The following is a 22,273-nucleotide window of genomic DNA, read 5'->3' on the forward strand; positions in this document are numbered from 1 at the left end:
TCTACAGGCTTAACTAGGTTAATTAGGTTAACAAGACAGGTTAGGGTTATAATAGGGTATAAGTTACTGTATAATGATGGTTGGTTCTGTAGACAGTCGAGAAAAAATATAGCTTAAATTTATGTTTATATTATTTATTACTTGATTGTACAAGTTATCTGGCCTAGTTGTTGAATGTTAAAATAAGATCAATTAAAATAAAAAATAAGGAAGATCCTGGATCTATTTCTTTTTATGTATTAAGTATCGCATAGGGTTTCGGTAGATACTCAAAATCAAATGACTCGGGACATCTCTACAAAAAACTAAATTTTTTTTCAGGTTACCCAAGCTAATGTGCGGGCACACCCAAAGGTAACGAGATCACAACACCAGCCACCTTTATGGTTTCTGGAGGATGCAATCAGATGTCATCTTTTCAGTCAAACTATGTAACTACTGTAAGAATCATTAACTTACATGTTACACATTATAATCATTATAATCATATAATCACATTATAGTCCCCTTATTAATCTGGGGTTGCCAAAGCGGAACAAACCACCAACTTATCCAGCAAGTTTTTTTACGCAGCGGATGCCCTTCCAGCAGCAATCCATCTGGGAAACATCCACACACACTCATACACTACGGACAATCCAGCCTACCCAATTCACCTGTACCACATGTCTTTGGACTGTGGGGGAAACCGGAGCACCCGGAGGAAACCCACATGAAGGCAGGGAGATGCAAACTCCACACAGAAATGCCAACTGAGCCAAGGTTCAAACCAGCAACCCAGCAACCTTCTTGCTGTGAGGCGAACGTGCTACCCACTGCGCCACTGCCTCGCCCCTATCATGGAATTTTAAACGGTTTATTTCAGACATTCAAAGTCAGGGAATTCTATCCACTTTTGTCCAAGCAATGGAATATGAAGGATTTCTGTTTGTCAATTCAATTTTTACTTTACATTTCTCAAAAAATTTTTTTGTTTGTTTTATGTTTTATTATCGGCAGCAAGGTGGCGCAGTGGGTAGCACAATCGCCTTACAGCAAAAAGGTCGCTGGTTCGAGCCCCAGCTGGGTCAGTCGGCATTTCTGTCTGGAGTTTGCATGTTCTCCCTGTGTTTGCGTGGGTTTCCTCCTGGTGCTCCAGTTTCCCCCACAGTCCAAAGACATGTGGTACAGGTGAATTGAATAAGCTGAATTCCCCGTAGTGTTTGTGTGTGCAAGAGTGTGTGGGTGTTTCCAAGTGTTGGGTTGTGGCTGCGTAAAACATGTGCTGGATAAGTTGGTTACTTAAGGTTAAACTTAAGGTTAAATTATGCACAATTTGATTGAATTTGCTTTAAATTTGTTTTGGCATAGGAACCATATAATAAATGTTCAGAAACTGCTGTAAAGAACACACATCTGGACCAAGCACCTCCCTGGAAGAATCATCAGTTTATAGCAATCTATGATTGACTCCTTTATTAAAAGATGGAGCTCCTTTTATAGAGAGGCCATGTAGACTGATTCTGCATTCAAAACTACACAAGTGACATATTATTTGTATTCTATGTTCTTTGATAAAGGTATGCACATAATGTCACAGTTTGTGTCACAAATATTCTGCAGACAATGATTTCCTTTTCAAAAACTTGTCATTTCAAACTCATTTTCAAAGTTTTTTTTTTAGGCCCACAAAATGCATGAAAAAAATGTAGGCCTAAATGTCATAAATCTTACATTTTCAAAGCATAACCTTTTTAGCATAATAAAATATTAAAGAGTATTGATGCCCCTGTTACAGAAGTGGCATTCACAAAAGTATAGAACTGACAGGAGAGTGCATCCAAGCGACTTAACAACAGGCAAACAAAGTTTGTATTTCTGAATTTAAAGTAGGCCTATTTATAAAACAGTTGATGAAAAATACCTGTAAAACCTACTGATCCTAATAATTCTAAAATTCTGAAGTGTGCATCTGATAGACTGTGTACTATCATACAAAGTACTATTTATACTTTATCTTGCCTAAATACTCTGATGAAGGATTTAAAAATGTAGAGATGGTGCAAATTTTTGATGATGCATATTTTTATGGTTAGGAGGAAAATGTATGCTTGTTTTTACTGGAATAATGTGAGTTTGCTACATTATAATAGGCCAGGGAGTGAGCAATAAGTCAATTGTGATTTGATGCATCAATAGAGTGTCACTCACATGCGTTCCATCACCATCAGTCTTTGTTAGAGTACCCAAGTGCCCGTGCGGCAACTCCTCCTCCGCGTCAGTCCGCTGCAGCAGGCGCTGAGGCAGCGCGTGCTCCACCGTGTACGCGTTCTCACGTCCCCATTCCGCTCCGTCCCGCTTGGTGCTGCTGCCCCAGGCTTTCAAAATAGGACATAATGGTAAAAACTCTTAAGACAACCGCCAAAGCCAGGATTCCGTGTATAAATAATTCCTATGTGTTTACAGCCATCTATCTAGCCTGCGGCATCATTGCGTATTCTGGCGCGACAGAAAATTGCCCGTGCCCGTGACAGAAAACGGGGCCATTCGTAAAACGAAAAATTCGCTGCACCTGTTGGCGCATATTACATATAAATAGCTACAAAGATGGAGCTTAATATCACAAACCCACTCTTTACGCGGCGTGCGTCGCTCACCTGTCACGGCGAGTCGCGCGATGACCGCAGCCCACAGGAGGAGGCAGCGCTTCGCCAACATGATCACATACTCCTGCGGCTTCAGCTGGAGCGAAAAGATGTGAAACGCGACATTCACCGCCTCATCCTGCTCCACGGCGATGTTGAAGTCACGAGGAAGACGTTAAATGCATCCGTAGAAAACACAAAGACGCTGATGATGGGTAAGACTTTTGGAAAGTGTCCGCGATGTCTCCTTATATCGCTCGTGTTGTCGTTCAGAGATTGCGGGTGGAATTCATGTTGGGATTGAAACGCTCCTTCTGCGGGACTCCCACCCTCCTCCCACTCTCCTCTTCTCCTCCCCTTCACTTCTCACACACCGCACTAACATGCAACATCAGAGGAACACTTCTGTAACCTGGAGCAAATATCTTGTTAAAAAAGGGCTACTATTGATATTTTACTGCAGTTACAGAAATGCAGCAATGACTGCATAACATAGCATATAGTCATATAATAAAAAATACATGAAATTGCATATTTTATTGTTGCATATTATTTTATTCAAAATATAGCCAAGATTTATGTAGCTAATCATTACCATCATTGTTTTTAAATAAATGGATTTACAGTGAGATGTATGCGTGCGTGCGTGTGAGAGAGAGAACGAACCAACGTCATCTGAGAGATAAAAGCATATCAAATATTCTCATCTCAGCAATATCTCTCATGCTTAAGGACGGAATCGATCTGTACTAACCTTTAGTTATTTTCACACACCCATGATTTGCCTATCTGCAACCAACTAAATCAGTAAAATGGCACACTATTTGGAACATGGGATGCTGCAAAATTTTGAAGTAATTGAATTGTTCATGTTTTAAATAATTTGCATGAAAGCTCAGTCTAAATAATGAGTCAAAACTGGAAGGACAAATCTAGACTTATTGTGGGATACAGTATCAATTATGTAGTTCAAACTGGTTATCAAATGCATTTCAAACAATAATGTATTACCATAGTACAAGGATTTATTAAGTTTAATTCAGTATGTTACCCCTTAGAATTACTCAGCACTGTCTAATTATCCAACACTAATGAAAACTTTTTTTTTTTAATTATTCATTAAATTACAGTAGATATGATTAAGGCTTAATATAGGGATGATACATCTTATTTTGTTATCCTCATCCACACTTTTGTAAATCCCCATTTTTAAGTTATTTAAAGTGAAGATTTTTATGAAAACATTAAATGCAAGCAACTATTTCAACATTTTATATAACCTGTCACAAATTTCAGTGAAATGATCAGTCATTTAGTTTATCAAATATGTTTATCTAAAAAAATGACAGTATTTATGCCGAATTTTACTAATTTAAATACATAAAACATTTTTCGATAATACAAAATGTTGTTTGAATATTTATTTAAAATTCCTTAAACAATGGCAAGGTACAAATAACCTTAAATTTCTCTCTCTCTCTCAAACACACACACACAATTGTATATTTACAATTGTCAGCATATAGGAGTACACCCCAAATTTATCATCGAAATTAATATTTTATATAGGACGCTTTACAATATTATATTTGGTCATATACATTAGTTATCAGTGCTGAAGCAATAACAAAAATAAAAATATTAAGAAAATTAATAGTAGCCCAAATATATGTTGTAGGGAAAACATTAAATAAAAAACTTGAAACATTGCAAAAATCAAGAGAAACAAAAAGTATATACAAATTTTTAAAAATATTTTGCATGAATTTAAATGGAATGCCTTTCCATTTTTGAAAATGTTCTGTGACTAAAATATTATTTTATTAAAAATATATGTTTAATAAATCTGTTCAAATGCACCTATATTACCCATATTCACTGAGAATTGGATAAAAATATTCAGTTCCAAAATGGGCTGTTCTCATGCGGAGCACTGTGTATATGTGTGTGCATGTGGATGTATATATAAAAACTGTTATTGGACTGAAAGAGCCTTAATAATGAACACACAACAATAATTAAAAGAGTTTTTATTAAGAGGTTTGAAAACTACTTTATCTTTAACCCAAATATATTAATAAAATTTCAAAGCTGACCTGAAATTGTTTCAACCTAACATACATATAAAAATAAAGATGCAATGAACAAACGAAAGATCAACCTGAGAGTGAATATACATAATAAGAAATGTTTGGGGACAACTACAATGAATAATTCAAAGTTTATGTAATTTTGCACCGAAGTGTATCATTTTATCTCATTGTGATAAAAATCCATGCAATTCAATGCTGCTAATTAACATTTTGAATGAAATAACTTTTAATATACAAACTGCACAAATACTAAAACAATCACATGATTCACCATCACGATACATCAATGGCATATGCTTGACGTACTCTAATTAGAATGTCTTTAACAGAAATGTCACAGAAGTTGCCAAAAAACATTGACTGAATTCACATCATCAAAACTGACAACTGAACAACAGAGGTCATAAAATTACAACCTTTGCATGCAATCCAAAAAATCTTTAAATGGGATCTCACAGCAACTCAAAAGACCTTTAGAAGTCATAGGACATTTCTGTCTTCACATCCTGCAAGTTCTCCAAAACCACCACAGCATTGTTCTTCCATCAGCACTGCCTCTAAACTGGAGATAGGCCAGACACAGCACTTAAACTAATTGGATGATGCCCCTCCAGCAAAGCCTCATTAAATTCTCAATACCAGCACATGTTTCCGGATATTGCTGTTATAAAGTCATGGTCAACAAATAGGGCGATAGAGAGTGAAAAAAAAGGACATTAAAAAAAATAATAATAGGATGAAGGTCAATCGAAGATGGGATGCTTTCCAACAGTTATTAACACTATATTTACTTAATTTTGACAAACTAGAAAATAACACTGTGGAAGGGAATGTTTAGTACACTGATTCTTTATCCAGAAAAAAAAAAATAGAGTAGTCTTCACTAAATAAAACCTATGCAAAAAAGATTATTTACACATTGGTTGCAAAGAAGCATACAGAGGCCAACTTCTATAAATAAATGTACTACATGAAAACCACAAAACTTTACAACAATTCAATTAATAAGTCTTCATTCTCAAGTAATACCAGTAATAACCTTAATTTAATTGTAGAAGAAACAAGTAAAAAACTAGAACAAATGAGGAGAAATAGGAGCAGACTGAATTCATCAATAGTTGCAATCATCCTATTGTGGATTAGAGAAACATCAGTGCCAAAAACCTGAATCAAGATGGTTGCAGTATGGAGCACAACCGTGATGCGTAGCTTCCATCCTGCATGTCAGTGTGTGGTTTTTGTAATAACAGACCCATGTCATCTTTGTCAGATTTTGCCTGAAGTGGAACTGCATTCGCAAGCCATGACAAGAGGCCAGAGTCCCAATCTGACTCTGAAGAAGCCGGGGACCACGTGAGGTTAGGAACAAGAGCAGATTCAATGCAAACAGAGGCTCCGGAGTGTGCCACAAATGAGCTGCTTGCGACTTTACTGACTGATGCCTGAGAGTTATCTTCTGGTGTCTGGAAAAAAAACGGAAACAGTTCCGGAGGATCATTATATTGATGGCGCTGGAGCTTATTATCTTCATAGTAAAATGGAACTAGTTGAGGAAGATCCAATTCAGATGAGTGAGTGGTTACTCTGGATTCCACTGGATCTTCTGGAAATATCTTCCGCTCAACATGGTCACCAAGTTTACTAGTAGCATTGTCCTGTTGGCCGACCTGATTAGGCAAACAGTGGGTACTGGGAGAAGTAAAATACTTCTTCCGGGAATGCCATGTTTGAGTTTGATCTGCAAAGGAGATTTCATCTCCAGGTCTATTATTCATCTTTGTTGTAAAATCAACCTTGGAGACTGCCAATGCCAAGGCGGAAGGTACAGATGATCTTTTACAGGGAGTACTGCAGTCCCATGATGGGTTTTGCATTCCATTGTGGCAAATTTTTCTTCTTTTGGCAAGTTTTGGACTTTGAGTAAAGGACCTGTCACGTTTCTTTTTGTTAACTTTGGGGAAGGGAGAATCCGACAAGTGTGGAAATGGTAGAAAACAGGATAACGGAAAGTAAGTCATGCCAAATTCTGGAGATCTAACAATGCCTTGCAGGTATTTTTTTGTTGAAAGTAACAATCTGTGATCAAACTCAAACTGTCCACATCTTTGCAAATTGCCATCTTTCTCTCCTTGGAGTAGTATTTTAGGGCTGTTTAAGCACATACTTAAACCTTGATTCCAAACCAGTTTTTGAGAAAAGACTGTGTTGGAACAAGCACCTTCAAGATTCCTTGGCATATGACATACAAGGTGGCCATGAGCAACTTCAGACTGATTCTGATTTTCAGGGTCATATTCTCCACCAGAAGTGGTACATGGAATTTTGGAGCACAGGGTGAGCATGTTTAACTTAGCTTCTGAGGATGTGAGAGAAGAGAAGCTCTTGGGATTCTTATCTATAGAAGACACGCTATGTTGGATCAGATCCATGCATAGAACATCAGGCTGAAATTCATTGACCTTTGTGGTGCAGGTGAAGTAAACACCTGCTTTGTCATGGTCAAAAGCATCAGGACAGTTATTTTGCATTGGATAAAGATGTGAGGTTGTGTTTTGATGATGGGTTGAAAAACTAGATAGGCTCTGGATAGGCTTAGGAGAGTTTTCTGTTTTGTCTAAAGTTGGAGTAAATAGTTCAGTAATTGATGGTAGATGACCACAATCTCGAACCAGTGGAGTCTGCAAGAATTCTTCATTGTCACTGACAGTATTTTGCACCATCTCAGTTAGATGGTTCAAATGTAATGGTGAAAGTCCTGCAGATGACCTGACAGAAATGAGAAAACAGAGTGTAAGAAGACTATTTAATGTCATACTATCAGCGAAATTCAAAATATCACATGAACCATGACCAATCAAAAAATGTTAAGTAATTATGTGTAAAACAGGCCCTTACTTCATTAAAGTTGGATCCACTTCTTCATTTGGAATACAAACAAAGTTAGCATTCATGGTAGCGGTTAGTTGGTCCACCTCAGTATAGTTACTGTCCTTTTGAACAAAAGAACGATGCATCTCGGATTCCAAGTGCTAAATATCAAAAAGAGAATTTGCCATCTTAAAATCAAATTAGGTGTTAAGCAAGTTTCAAAATGAATTCCAATGCCTCCATCTCATAATAACCTTTCAGGTATTACTTGTTTTTCCAAACAGACTAACCTCATGCTGGTCCTTGAAGGCTACGTGGCAGCACTCACAATAGCCTGAACTTTTCTTTGTTGGGCCTCTAAGTGTGGCGCTTGCTGTTAGTGGCACCTGTAACCTATGGCAGCTGCTAGTGGGTTCTTTCTTCTTCCTGTACAACAAATAAATTAAATTAAAAATATTAATTTAAGTTAGAACGTAGTAGGGCTGGGCGATATAGCCAAAATTTAATCTTGATACTTATTTGCCATATTAAACAATTACGATATACATTTCATTATTGATATACATTTCAATGTTAGTGCTTCCAGATTTAAAAAGACTACCCCAACAATGATTGAAGCCACGAAAATTTTAGGGTCCATTAAATAGCACAACATATTTTCAGCTAATAAATTTTCAGTGGCAAAAAATTCAGTACATCTCCAATATTAACACACTATTAGATTACAATTGTTGCACATTTCTGATGTGTGATTGGTTTTTGGATTAATATACAGAGTGGAAACAAAGTCCAGAGCTTATCATTGTTATTGACATAAATTCATCACGATTCAATTTAATATTGTTTATCCACCCAGCCCTATAATGTAGATTAGATGATCACCTTCAACAAAATGTGAAAAACATACCCAAAATGATCCTTGCTTGGATTTTCATCCTTGCTTCTATCAGTCTTCTGAGGAATTCTGAGGAGCTCAAATGGGCTACATTTTCCAGAGTAACTCATTGATGGAAAATTTAGAGTCTGTGCGTAGTATGGTCTAAATTTCCTGTTAATAAAAAAGACATCACGACTTTTTTTATATGTAGCCTTCTCAAATCTTTTCACAATAGAAAAATCTTACAGACATGTGACAAACATGAAGTTTTGGTTCAATAACAACACTGATCTAAGCAATCTATTCAACCATCCAACTCTGATTGGAGATTGTGACTTGACTTATGTTTTTACATTTTTTCTGTACCTCAGAATTTTGTTTTGCATGTTGGTTTATATAATCAAGTCTCAAAATGCAAACAAATTAGTCATTATAGGCCATGTTTAAAATATATGAGCATAACCGGTAAATGAATCAATTTTTTTATTTTTATTTTTTTTATAATAAGTAAAATTATTGTAATTTATATGGAACTATAAGTTAGCAGTTGTAATAACATGTGGAGTAAAATTATCATGACAGTTTTTCATTTACAACATATGCTTTACAAAGTAAAATTCCTCTTGAAATTCAATATTTTTTGCTGGTGCAAAATATATAAAAATATAACTTTACAGTATAATTTATAATACTACCTTACTCACACATAGGTGATGCCTAAACACCCATACCCACCAAGACCTAATGTTTATGAGATCAATTTCAGATGGCAGCACTAAACAGCTTGAAAACACAATAGTTCTTTTCATTAGCCAAGAGCTGCCCTGATCCTCAGCAGGGGATGGAAGGGATACTTTTCAGGCAGGTCTCAGGGTAGCCGCTTGAATGCAGGATGCATTTTGATAATTAACTTTTCTAAAACAACTACAGTGACCTTGGCTGAAACATTAGCCTTATTAATGAGACAGGTGAATAAAAATATTCTTAAAATGAAAATGGTTTGGGAACACAAATGTGCTTTTTAAGACAAAAAAATACTAATAATTGATAGTATCTGAATAAAGAAAATGGTATACTTTATTTTGATTGTCCTCTTTAGGCTTTCTGTATATACCCTATATGCAGGAATCTTACAGATAATTTCAATAACTTTTTAAGTCTTTTTATACCTTCTCAGAATATTTTAAGACCTCATCACCACTTCAAGTTCTAATCACTATCAGACCTTTAACTTAATAAACAGTTGTTAACAAACTGTTGAAGTAAAATAATTCAATGGATCACAACCATGCAACAGAAAGAATAAATTACACGAAAAAATTAAATTAGGCTTCAGCCACTGTTTAAGTTCATCTTTCTCCAAACAGGAGTACACAAACTTACATTTACCCATTTTGCCATTTGTTTCACTCTATATTTCACTCAAATTACGTGACATCACGCAGATGGAGGAGCTTGGCGGACGAGCACCGGCCTGAACCAATCACATGGAACGAGCACACCATTGTTAATATTAGGAGGGGGAAAAAAATTATATAAAAGTTTTTTTGGAGTCAAACACCTTTGACTAAGCTTGAACAAATATAGGACCTCGTAAAAACGTTATTAAAACTTTTTAATACTTTAATACTATTTTATTTATCAACTTTTAATACTTTAAGGCCTATAATATTACTAATATTTAAAGAGAGGGTTAACCAGCAATTAGAGGTTAAACAAATACATTTACTTAAAGATTCTTGTAGAATTTCTGTTTCAATGATGACCATTGAAAAGAATTATTAGAACTTAAGCAGGCAGTCTGCTTTAGTTGACCAGTTATCATGTAGTTGTGAAGTTACTTACTGTAAAGCCAGCACAATCAAAATAAAGCAGTAAAAGACAATCAAAATAACCTGATAATAAACTAAATTTAAACACTGGCTATTTCTGTAGTTTACTAAACCTTGGTGAGATTTATGATGTGCATTTTGGTTAAATATTCAAACCAGAATAAAGTACACAACAGCACTATAATGTGCATTATAAAAACTCTTAAAACAGGGAACCCACTTATTTAATTAAACAGAAACTGGCTATTTCTGCAGTTTAATATACCTTGGTATGATTTGTGATCTGCATTTGGTAAAATATTCACACCAAAATAAATTACATAACAGCACTATAACAAGCAGTGCAATATACAGCACTACACATTACATTGACTGTTCATTGTATTAGTTCCAAAGTGTAAAAAAAAGCAGTTAAATAATTAAATTAAATGAAAGTAGTTAAATTAAAAACAAGTATGCATAGTTTCAACTGAATAGAAAGTAGAGTTGCTATACTTACCGACTGCAGTCTTCCACTTTCAGATAAGGACTCTTCAAAACACCAGCTGTTTGAACACACATTAGTATTAAAATGTCTTCAAATGAGATCCCACTCGACACCAAAGTTTCTCAGATACAGAGGTATGCAAAAACAAATTACAGAACAACTAAAACAAGTATAGAATAATATACTTCACAAACCTTTCACTTGAGGAGCTATTTGTTTGCTTCTTTTTTTCTGTTTGGAAAATGTTTGAAATGTTAATCTTTTTAACCAAAACTAAATTCACAGTTAAAAAAAAATAAGTACAATAAATTACCTTGGCTGTTCTCATTTTCTGATCGAGATGGCTGATAATCTTGAGAAAACCTGTCATTTATTTTAAGAAAAAACAAAACATAAACAGTAAAATACCAAGATTATGATCTGTATTAACCATAACCTATTTAAATAAAGTGGCATAAAGAACATACAATGAGTACATATTAATATCCCATCTTCAAAATTAAACTGTACCTAGGGTGCTCTCTAGTGTAGATTTCTAGTAAGTCAGCAAGATGGTATGATAAACTACACTATGTTGTAGTTTTGATTTTAGACTGCATTTTACATTTTCTATACTTGCTGTAACAATGTGCAGTGCAGAATAAGAGTTTGAGTTAATGATAAAAAAATGTAAAATTGTTGTAATCTTCAAATTTAAATGTTTTATAAAACAATCATTGTGCTCACATCTGACTTTGAATCCAACATTTCCATCAGCAAATGTAGTCACACTGCAAACATGATTGACTTTACACTATGCTTGTGTAACAAGTGTTCATTGGACCATCTCTTTATGGCATGTATTCTTTTTTCATCTGAGGTTTAGCAGATCATAAATTTTGTAATTTCTTAAGTTCATGTCGTTAATTTTATTATTTACTCCAGTTGTAAAATCAATGAAAATTCTTTGCATAGAAAAGAAGAATTGTTTATTAATAAATGACCATTTTTCACCATCTCTGAACAACTGACTGAAATGTGGTATTAGAGCTGCTTCTGCTTTAAAGACTATAAAAGTCAAATTTTCTGATTTTGCATTCTAAATCCATCAACAATTAAAGTTAATTAAGCTTCTGTATCTGCTTAAATCCGATCAAACGATTGACTGTAAACTATGTTTATTACAGATTTATTTTTTGTAGTTATTGGTGACCTCTGACAATAATTTTATGTAATATCTGCATTGATTCTATGGAAATGTTATGAAAAAAAAAAACATTCACATAATGATATTTCAAAACACTAAGCAAGCAAGGCACTAATTACAACCCCCAAATCAGGAAAATTTGGGACAGAATTAAAAACACAGTATAAAAAATGCTAATAAATAAAGAAAGTAGTGATTTCTAAATTTACTTTGACTTGCATTTCATTGCAGACAAACGACCAACATTATTTAATGAGTTCCTCATGATTTTTTTTGTTTTATTTTATTTTATTTCAAAATTAACACATATTCCAAATTTAGTTATTGCAACATATTTCAAAAAAGGGACAGGAGCAATTTAGAGCTAGTAATCAGGTTAACTGGTTATATAATTATGCGATTTCAAACTATTTTGATTGTAATTATGATTTGGTATAAAAGTAGCATCCAAGAAAGATATAGATCTTTATGGGCAAAGATGGGCAGAGGATTGCCAGTTTCCTAACAAATACATGAGAAAATGATTGAAATGTTAAAAAACAATGTTGCTCAAAGAAAGATAAGAAGACATATGGATGTTTGACCTTCAATAGTGCATAATATATTTAAAGGTGCAGAATGTAATTTTGACACCCTGTGGTTGAACTAGGTATCGCACTCATTTCCACTCCTCTGCTCCTAAAGGCCGATCTGAACAGTTTTCTAACTAAAAGCAATGGCACGTGATAGAAGAAATATTTTCCATACTAAAAGGAGTTTTTGTCCTAACCAACACCGGAAATTTATATTTTAGAATGGGCTTTTATTTCTTACAGTTGAACAATAGGATAAACTGATCAGCTCATGTACTTTATTCAGTGTTTAATGCTAATAATGCGAGTTTGAATGTCATTTTACGTGACATTTATTTCCATACTACTGAAAGCAGCAGCAGATAGTTTACTTCAGATCTTGAAAATAAATCGTTTGAAATTGAACTTCAGAATTGTGACTAAGTGCAAGCCATTAAATATCCATCAATTATAATGTACTACATATAATGTTACATATAATGTAATTACATATAATGTTAAAGATGTTTAATATGCATTAATTAGATTGTAAACCTTACCATTTTTACTGGAGTGCAGTGAAGTATTCTGTTCTTCTGAATGGCTGTATTTAAATTTCTATCGTGTTTCGTCTCATGCACATAGCCAAATTGCTATCACTGCAAATCTCGTCATGTAGCATGTTGTTAAGACACAGGGTTACAATGTAACCTGTTATCCTAACGTTTAAGTTTGTAATATTTAATTATTTGCTAATTAATAACCACCTCATGTTGAACTCTAAATCTGCGTCTCAATTTGGGGCTGATACTATCCACTGGAGTTTGCTTTTTCGGTCGCGAACACATGCTTTGAGAGCCTTCCTGACTGAAAGAATCAAATACACTACAGTGGCAGTGGGTGGGTTAAAAGAACAAACAGCCATTCCGTCTCATAACTCACACTTTAAAAGCAGAATAACTGACTTTAGCATTGATTTTCAGATAAACAGAAATGTTTACTTAGCAACTTTCTGGAATATCTACGAACATATTATGGATTTTTTATGCTTTAAAAAAGTCAAAAACTTACGAACAGTACCTTTAAAAGATTCAAGGAATCTGGAGAAACTTAAGTGTGGTTTATTCATAAACTAATTTCGAGAGGATCACGTGCTTATAATCAACACGGCTGGCTCCTTGTTAGCTCCGTAATCAGCCCTATTAGATGATTACGGAAGCATTATAAATAACCTGAGTTTTTCACTCCAGTTATCTTCATCTTGAAGCCCCCCCCCCCCCCCTTTTCACCCCTACATCCTCCCACTTTTTCTGATCAGACGACACGGTGGCCCAGTGGCTAGCACTGTTGCCTCACAGCAAGAACACCGCCAGTCCAACGCATCGGGCCGGTTGGTGTTTCTGTGTGGAGTTTGCATGTTCTCCCCGTGTTCACGTGGGTTTTCCCCGGTTTCCTCCCACCGTCCAAAAACATAAACCATAGCCAATCGACTAAAACAAATTATCACCCAATACAACCTGAGTTTACACTTCTCACGGTGACAAGCAGGGGAGCTCTCGAGACCTACCTGACCTCGAATTCCCCTCTCGCCCTTCTAACGGGAGGGAGCCCCGGGCTCTAGGATATTACGAGCTCAGGGCTCTCTCCCGGGACAGCATGCCAAATACGCTTTATTGATTATGAGCTAAGTGTGAACTCTTGAAATGTATAAAGGACAAGGGCGCAAGCCTAAGCTGAACAACCATGATCCCGATACCTCAGGTGGCACTGCAACAAGAATCGTCATTCATCTATAAACAATATCACCACATGGGCTCAGGACTACTTTGACAAACCTTTGTCAAGTACCACAATACATTGTCACATCCACAAATGTCAGTGAAAACTGTACTATTCCAAAAGGAAGACATTTGTTTATGTGTCCAGACAAAATTAGAACTAAAACACTTCATCCCTTTGTGTCTGTAGTCCTTAAATGTCTTTTAATTGTTGTAAAAAAGAAATGGCAACATTACAAAGTGGTAAATGCTTTACTGTTAAAACTTTTTAAATGTTTTACTAAAATTGGAAGGTATTTATTTAAAAAAAACATAAAAATCACAGGGAACACATTAAATATTGTGCTGTTGTATTTTCTGCAAAGAAGTAACTTCTTTCTTTTTTATTTACATTTAACATACTGTCCCTTTTCCACTTTTTCTGATTTGGGGTTGTACTACAGAACAGTTCATCCAAAAATTTAAACTGAAAAACTGAGATCGCTTTGTAACCTCATGATTTTCCCAAACCATTTGACTTTCTTTAGTGTAATGAAAGTAAATAAAGATAGTAGATATCAAAATTTAAATAAAAAAACATCCTATGTGATTGGCATGTTTTATGTGATTGGCATGTTTTAGCAGGTAAATGAAAGGATACCATCTACATGGTAGACCTTGACTCCCAATGAGCGAGCATTAGCCAGCACACTGCTCTGACTCTTGTCCTGAAATAAAAATAAATAAAACACAGTAACCACAAAGAACATAATGGCAAAATGCATTCGTCAACATCAATAACAAAAGCGGGTTATTCAACTGAAAAAAAATATGAGAAAGCAAATCATATTTTAATGTTGTAGACGTGAAAGGCTTTTAATAGTTATAATTAATATACTCATAATTTTCTATGCAGGAAAATCCCTGATATACAAATGATTTCGAAACCGATAGTACACAAAGACAGATCATGATTGATATTATTAATTAGTGGTAACGTTTGAAGGCACCAAAATGTCAGTTTAGATAAATCTATTTTTCATTACACTCGCCATTATCCCTAACATGCCAACTGCATTTTACATGTTGGATTGCACTGCTGGTTAGGAGACATTCCCATTTCAAAAACTGATAGTTTTTTAGGTTGTGCTACACATAATCTTTATCTGTCAGATTGACTGAATGAGCAGTAAATTTTACTTCCTGTTTCCTTATCCTCATGTCTCTTTTTTCCTATTTTTATTGGTTTTTATCTCCCCAACATGGAAATAAATTCTAGGATATACATTACTTACTGCAGTGATATTAACACATATATTACTATGATTTAGTAAAAAAAAAAGTTGACAAAAGTACTAAGTGAGAGCATTAGAAAATTCTTCTATTTTCCTTTTTAGAATAAATGATACATTGTTATGACCAACAGTCAAATATGATGAGCACAAAAAACTGATCTTATTTGTTTTCTCAAATGACAACAGCACATGGAGTATAAAAATCGGACACAAATGTATGCATTTTCATTTATTTCATTAATGTTTTATATATTTTCAGCCAACTGATGAAAATGGCAAAAGATTCATTTTGAGACCATTGTAATAAAGTACAAAATTTAAAAAAAAAAGAAAAAGTTCTATGCAAAAATTCTTACATTGCTGTGGATGGCTTTTTCCAGTAACGCTTTTCCACGACTGCCACAAACCTTGGGTGAAGAGACATTCAAAGTCATTATTTGCATTTTATATAAATCAATATAATCATTACAATATACAGTCAATGGCCACTTTATTAGGGACACCTATCCAACTGCTCGTCAAAGCAAATATCTTATCAGCCAAGTTCAAAACAGCAACTCAATGCATTTAGGCAAGTGTACAGGGTCAAGACGATCTGTTGCAGTTGAACCGGAGCATCATAATGGGTAAGAAAGGTGATTTAAGGCACTTTAAACATGGCATGGCTGTTATGCCAGATGGGATGGTCTGAATATTTCAGAAACTGCTGATCTACTGGGATTTTTTTATGCACAACCATCTCTAGGGTTTACAGAGAATGATCCAAAAAAGCGAGCGGCAGTTCTGTGGGCGCAAATGCCTTGTTAATGTCAGAGATTAGAGAACAATGGCCAGGCTGGTTCGAGCTGATAGAAAAACAGGTACGCAGAAGAGCATCTTTGAACGCACAACACATCAAACCTTGAGGCGGATGGGCTACAGCAGCAAAAGATTACACCGGGTGCCACTCCTGTCAGCTAAGAATAGGAATCAGAGACTATAATTCACACAGGCACACCAAAATTGGACATAAAGATTGGAAAAACAATGCCTGGTCTGATGAGTCTTGATTTCTGCTGCGACATTCCAATGGTAGGGTCAGAATTTGGCATCAACAACATGAAAGCAAGGATCCATCATGCCTTGTATCAACAGTTCAGGCTGGTGGTGGTGTAATGGTGTGGGGGATATTTTCTTTGCCACATTTTAGGCTTATTAGTAACAATTGAGCATTGTGTCAATGACAGCCTACCTGATTATTGTTGCTGACCATGTCCATGCCTTTATGACCACTGTATACCCATCTTCTGATGGCTACTTCCAGCAGGATAAAGCGCCATGTCATAAAGTGCGAATAATCTCAGGCTGGTTTCTTGAAAATGACAATGAGTTCACTGTACTCAAATGGCCTCCACAGTCACCAGATTCAATCCAATAAAGCACCTTTGAGATGTGGTGGAACTGGAAATTTGCATCATGGATGTTTGCAGTTAAAAAATCTGCAGGCACTGCATGATGCTATCATGTCAATATGGACCAAAATCTCAAATGAATATTTCCAGTATCTTGTTAAATATATCCCTGAGTTGGCAAGGCAAAACGGGGTGCAACCCTGTACTAGTAAGGTTTACCTAATAAAGTGGCCATTGAGTGTAAATCATTATATATAATAATACAATTTTCTTAATATACCATTTCAATGCAGCCTTAAAGCAACCAGAGCCTTCATACACTCTATGAATATGACAAACACAAATGTGCTACGAAAAATACTGCATAAGGGACTCATTTATTTTGAATCAGCAAGCATCACCAGGGAGGCCTATCAGTAAACTTGGACAGTAACAAACCGAGCCATCCTTTATATATTAGACAAGAGCAAAAGTTGTGGATCACGATGGGTATATACCAGAGGTTTGGAAGTTCCAGATTGTTTTCTCCCTGTAGCACATGAACTATCCACAGGCAAATCATTATGAGCTTCTTTAATGCCTGTCACAACCACATTCACATCCTTAGTGAGGAAACTGTCCACCTTCTGTAACAAACAATTAACAAGCAGGATACAGTTATATATATTTGCAATTTTATTATGTAATTGAAAAAGAAAGATATTGTATATCTCTCACCCCTCCCAGACGGTTGATGATGTCAGTAAGTGTGACAGACTGATGTCTCTTTACATCATGCAGGTAGAAGGATTTGCCTCTCAAACCATTAGACACATTTCCAGACATTATTTTAACTGAAACTGAAAGATTTATGAGGATCAATTTATTAATACAATTATTATGGGTTGAAGAGCTAGACACTCAATTGGTTTTGTAGCTCAAAACTGATCAGGTAGCCCAAAAAGACCAAGACGTTTGGTCAACTAGAGGATTTAGGTTAAATGCATTTTAAGCAATAACTCTTCAATCTTATATGAAAAAATAAAGCTTCTTAAAAATTTTTAATTCTTGGTTCTCAAACCCAAGGGACAAGGGTTGTCAAGCTGGGATTGGGAGACTACCAGAAAATGCATGGTCCACAGACATGTTTGAATGAATTAAAAATAATACATAGAAAATTACATTTAATAAGTTTTACATTTTAAAAGTTTAAGTTTCAGGACTTCAGTTGGAATTCCTGAGTGGAGTCTGCATGTTCTCCCCGTGGTCGTGTGGGTTTTCTCCTCACAGTCTAAAGATATGTACTATATGTGAATTAAATAAACTAATTTTTATTCAAGTGCATGGGTGTTTCCCAGTACTGGGTTGCAGCTGGAAGGGCATCTGCTGTGTAAAACATATGCTGAATAAGTTGGCAGTTCATTCTGCTATGGTGATCCCTGATGAATAAAGGGGCTAAGCCGAAGGAAAATGAATGAACGAATAAAGTTTTAGGCCCTTTGCTGTTTACATTATACATGCTACCCCTACACTCAAAAAAAAAGATACTAACTGGATGAACTCAATTTAATTGAGGGCAGGATTTTCATCTAATAAACTTGTGTAGCACCAACTAAAAAACTATTTGCACAATTAAATGCAATTGAGTTGGTCAAACATGATTTTATCAAATCAAACACATTTGTGTTTTTATTTAACTTCAAGGTCTGATCACATCTTGTAAGTCAACAAAGTGTTTTACATTTAAAAGTCTCTTTATTAAATTTTATTTGAAGTTAAGCAAAATGAACTTAAAGAGCCATTCATTCATTTACCTTTGGCTTAGTCCCTTTCTTCAATAGTGGTCGCCACAGTGGAATGAACCGTCAATTTATCCAGCGCATGTTACACAGCAAATGCACTTCCAGCTGCAACCCATCACGGGCAAACACCCATACTCTCTCATTTACACTCTTATGCTAAGGCCAATTTCGTTTATTTAATTCACCTATAGCGCATGTCTTGAACTGTGTGGGAAACCGGAGCACCCAGAGGAAACCCACACAGAAATGCCAGCTGTCCCAGCTGGGACTCAAACCAGCAACCTTCTTGCTGTGGGGCGACAGTGCTAGCCACTGAGCCGCCGTGTCAGCCTAAAAGAGCCATTTTTAAGCATATTTCATGAGTTACATATACAGTTGATTGAGACTGATCTCAGAACTAATTTTTGGACAGTTATTGCTCACTGAGCAAAGCAACAAACTGCTGTTTTGTTAATTAAGCTGCCAACACCCAAAGCATGGGTGCTTCTTCTGCAAGATGGTAATCTCAAAACCCAAAGCATTACATGAAAAACTAAATCTTCAAACTAAACTTTAACAAGTCTTTATATTAACTTTAAACACCTAAGATTACTTTTATTGTCAAAATTTCTCTCTCTAAATTTAATCGTATGAAAGGCATGCTGGGAACTACAAATCCCCTAACCAGGTAGTTGAACCAACACAATTCCTTCATGTTGTCCCAACACAGAATGCCTAAGTTAGCTTAATGTTTTATCAATTTAAGTGGACTGAACATAAAACAAATAAATAAGCCAAAGCAATTACAAGAATTGTGTTGTTTCTGCTCATTTTAAACAGGTAGTTTAAACAAGCAGCAATAATTATTTTTGGAGAGTACCTTGGTGGGTTGATAACAAATCAGTGATTTCATTTTGGAATTTGGCAATCAAAGTTAATTTTTAATTTTCATTAAAGAAAAAAAAAACATTTAGCAGTTTTGACTGAGCTTGATTAACAGATTTATGCAAAGAAATAAAAAAATGTGATACATTTTTTTCAGCAATTTAATTTAGTGGATATTTTCACCCAAACATAACAAAAGGGACTGAGGTAAAGTTGGTTTTATATTCACACATTCATTCAGTGAGAACTTGTGATATGCTCTCTAATGTTTACCAAATATGTCAAAATAAGATTTGTCACCAAAAATCGTTCCACCAGTTAAAACACAGAAAAAGATATAGTTAAAGTTGGTTTTATATTCAGATATTCAGACATTCTCCTTAATATTATAATTTTAAAAAAGTATTCTTTGCAAATTCTAAATAGGGAAATCATATTAGCAGTTAATGACTATCAAAGTACAACATTGTTTACAGAGAATTAGACAGCGTTGATGTTGTTTAGAAGTCATACTTGCATGCTAATTCCGATATGTCAATATTCAAGGTAACATGGTAAACATTACAGAGACTGCTAAATGAACGAATGTGCGGATATAAAACCAACTTTAAGAAAAGGTTTTGGCCAAATTAAGACTCAAAATCACCCCAGTGTTAATGAAAACATCCCCAACCGTACATAAGTGTTTATTATTTTCTTTTAAAAATGGTTAGAAACTAAATATTTTTCCAGTTGATATTTAAGAATCACAAATAATATTTTCCTTGATGCCATATAGGTGCCTTGTACATTTGAAATGGCGTCTGTGGCCACTAAAACACTGAAAACCCTCATCACAGCATGCATATAAATGAATAGCGGATGTTTTAAAGCATATATGCTTGAATTGTAATTGAATTGTAATTGCTGTCAAAAATCACTCAGTGTTGGAAAATTATCTGAAAAAATGTCGTTCTAAGATTAAATTTATCATTAATTTGGAAGAATCAGATACAATTTGAACGTAATAATAAGAAACCTAATAGTAAGAATTCAGATCCACTTACATTGTAAATGACCCCTGCTTTTTAAATATGACACTTATAAATATTTTTATAAAGATAAGGGATTAAATTTAGTCAGCAAAGTCCATTAAAGGCAATAAAAAATGCATGTGACAAATGTCAGGTATTTTCCATGGTAACGTAAGAACTTCGTTAATTTCGACATATAGCCTACTATATTCTGCTTATTAATATATCATGATAGAAATGCTGTGCTCTCCTAACCATACCCTAAACTATATAGACCAAAAGGTTATTTTTCTTCTCTTTAACAGTTCGTCAACTTACGTTAATCAACGAAACAGAAACCACAAAACCTGCATCAAAAATACACGTTTTTGAAAATGTTTATCTTACCTTAATGTGCTTTGCTCATAAAGAATTTTAAAAGGCTTTTTTGGTATTTCAAAACATCTTCAAATTTGTTGTTTTCATGCGATAGTAACACCTCACGCAGTAAGCTTCTGTTATTTTTTTCAAACAGCCCTCCTGAATGTCTTCTTCCCTTCCTTTCTTTCTGCTGTTGCGAGCAACGTTACACATTACCGCCACCCACTGACATGTAGTGCCCCTGCAATAATTTCACTAGTAACGTTACAATTCTATCCATCTTTATTTCTATAGCGCTTTTACGATGTGTATTGTGTCAAAACAGCTTTACATTGAAGTTGTAGTAAACTAAAACTGTGTCAGTTCAGCTTTCACAGTTCAGTTTAGTTCAGTTCAGTGTCGTTTATTTTTACGGCTGCAACAGTAGTACAGTACTTTCAGCAACTAGCGTCAGTGTTACTTTGTCGTTTACATACAGCATGTCATTGGTAAGTAAGTAATTGTTCCGGAATTACTGAAGCACGATGTTGTTTTGTTAGTTTGCCAGCAAAGAGAACAGTTTTTTAATGTAATGATATGTTATATAATAATCAAATGTGTCTGTTTTACTGCATCTTCACATATGTTTGATTTGTTGTTTAGACATTACTGATTATTAAAAGGGTGTCTGTGATTCTGAACTAAATCCTACTCTAAAGATCCTCCACATTCTTCTTGTATGGGTTCAGGTATTCACATTTTGAGTATCCAAAAAAAGCTTGAATGTTTTATAATAATTACAATTGATTATTTATTATTATCATTTATCATGTTATTCTAATATCCTGTCATACAAATTTATTAAGCATTTATATGGGTTGTCAACATGAATATAATTAGTATTGCCATCATTTAAAAGTAAATTGTAAATATTGAACATTTCACTCTTCCATTGACATCTTTTTATAAAATACTACTGTTATTACTTTTTTGTTTTTATGTTTTTTAAAACAGTTTTAGCCAAATCTCAAAACTGACATAGACTGCACCAAGCATATAGTTCAATAAATTCTAAATTTAAAGGAAAATTTGATACATTTTGTCACTGAAAACCATGTCCTCTTGTGTGATTACCACTATTTGACTGTAAAGCCCATGTCATGCACATGTTAAAGTGATAGTTCACGCAAAAGTGGATGAATTTATTAACTATTTGCTCTCCTTGAGTTAGTTCCAAACCTTTATGAGTTTGTTTATTCTGATGAACATAAAAGAAAATATTTGGAAAAAAAGTTGGAAACTCATAAATCATTGA

The 22,273-nt window shown here is 34.8% G+C and overlaps 3 protein-coding genes across 13 annotated transcripts in view; 1 reads left to right on the plus strand and 2 right to left on the minus strand.

Annotated features, from left to right (window-relative positions):
* Positions 1-2,940, minus strand: part of adam11 (ADAM metallopeptidase domain 11) — a 79,194-nt gene extending 76,254 nt beyond the window's left edge. For all 8 annotated transcript variants that reach the window (XM_073918309.1, XM_690437.9, XM_021480274.2 and 5 more), the window contains exons 1-2: positions 2,637-2,940; positions 2,191-2,357 (exon numbers count right to left, since the gene is read on the minus strand). In XM_073918309.1, the coding sequence (XP_073774410.1) occupies positions 2,191-2,357; positions 2,637-2,697 (228 nt within the window). In that variant the 5' untranslated portion in view covers positions 2,698-2,940. The remainder of the gene's footprint in view (positions 1-2,190; positions 2,358-2,636) is intronic.
* The window catches only part of fkbp10b (FKBP prolyl isomerase 10b), a 70,759-nt gene continuing 50,742 nt past the window's right edge, over positions 2,257-22,273 (plus strand). For 2 of the 4 annotated variants that reach the window (XM_073917419.1, XM_073917420.1), the window contains exon 1: positions 2,257-2,839. The gene's annotated coding sequence lies outside the window, so the exon portion shown is untranslated. Of the gene's footprint in view, positions 2,840-21,131; positions 21,468-22,273 lie in introns of those variants that run through there. The other 2 variants (XM_073917418.1, XM_073917421.1) reach the window with 2 other exon arrangements.
* dbf4b (DBF4B-CDC7 kinase regulatory subunit) lies at positions 4,926-21,144 on the minus strand. The gene is made up of 12 exons (XM_690038.11): positions 21,007-21,144; positions 17,679-17,800; positions 17,459-17,587; positions 15,927-15,977; positions 14,937-15,003; positions 11,095-11,144; positions 10,976-11,012; positions 10,794-10,839; positions 8,493-8,633; positions 7,876-8,011; positions 7,613-7,746; positions 4,926-7,483 (listed from the first exon to the last, which is right to left on the minus strand). Exons 2-12 carry the CDS (start codon positions 17,784-17,786, stop codon positions 5,887-5,889), a joined length of 2,496 nt encoding a protein of 831 aa, XP_695130.5. The 5' UTR covers positions 17,787-17,800; positions 21,007-21,144; the 3' UTR covers positions 4,926-5,886.

This window comes from Danio rerio, chromosome 12, assembly GCF_049306965.1.
Source record: "Danio rerio strain Tuebingen ecotype United States chromosome 12, GRCz12tu, whole genome shotgun sequence".
Lineage (NCBI taxonomy): Eukaryota > Metazoa > Chordata > Actinopteri > Cypriniformes > Danionidae > Danio > Danio rerio.

Bases quoted from the DNA above. Each gene is read 5' to 3' on its own strand.
- dbf4b (XM_690038.11), bottom strand. From the start codon at position 17,786: ATGTCTGGAAATGTGTCTAATGGTTTGAGAGGCAAATCCTTCTACCTG. The intron at 11,145-14,936 runs GTATCCTTTCAT...AATAAATGACAG, and splicing joins CAAGGTCTACCATGTAGATG to GTTTTCTCAAGATTATCAGC. The intron at 11,013-11,094 runs GTAATTTATTGT...TTTTCCAAACAG, and splicing joins AGAAAATGAGAACAGCCAAG to AAAAAAAGAAGCAAACAAAT.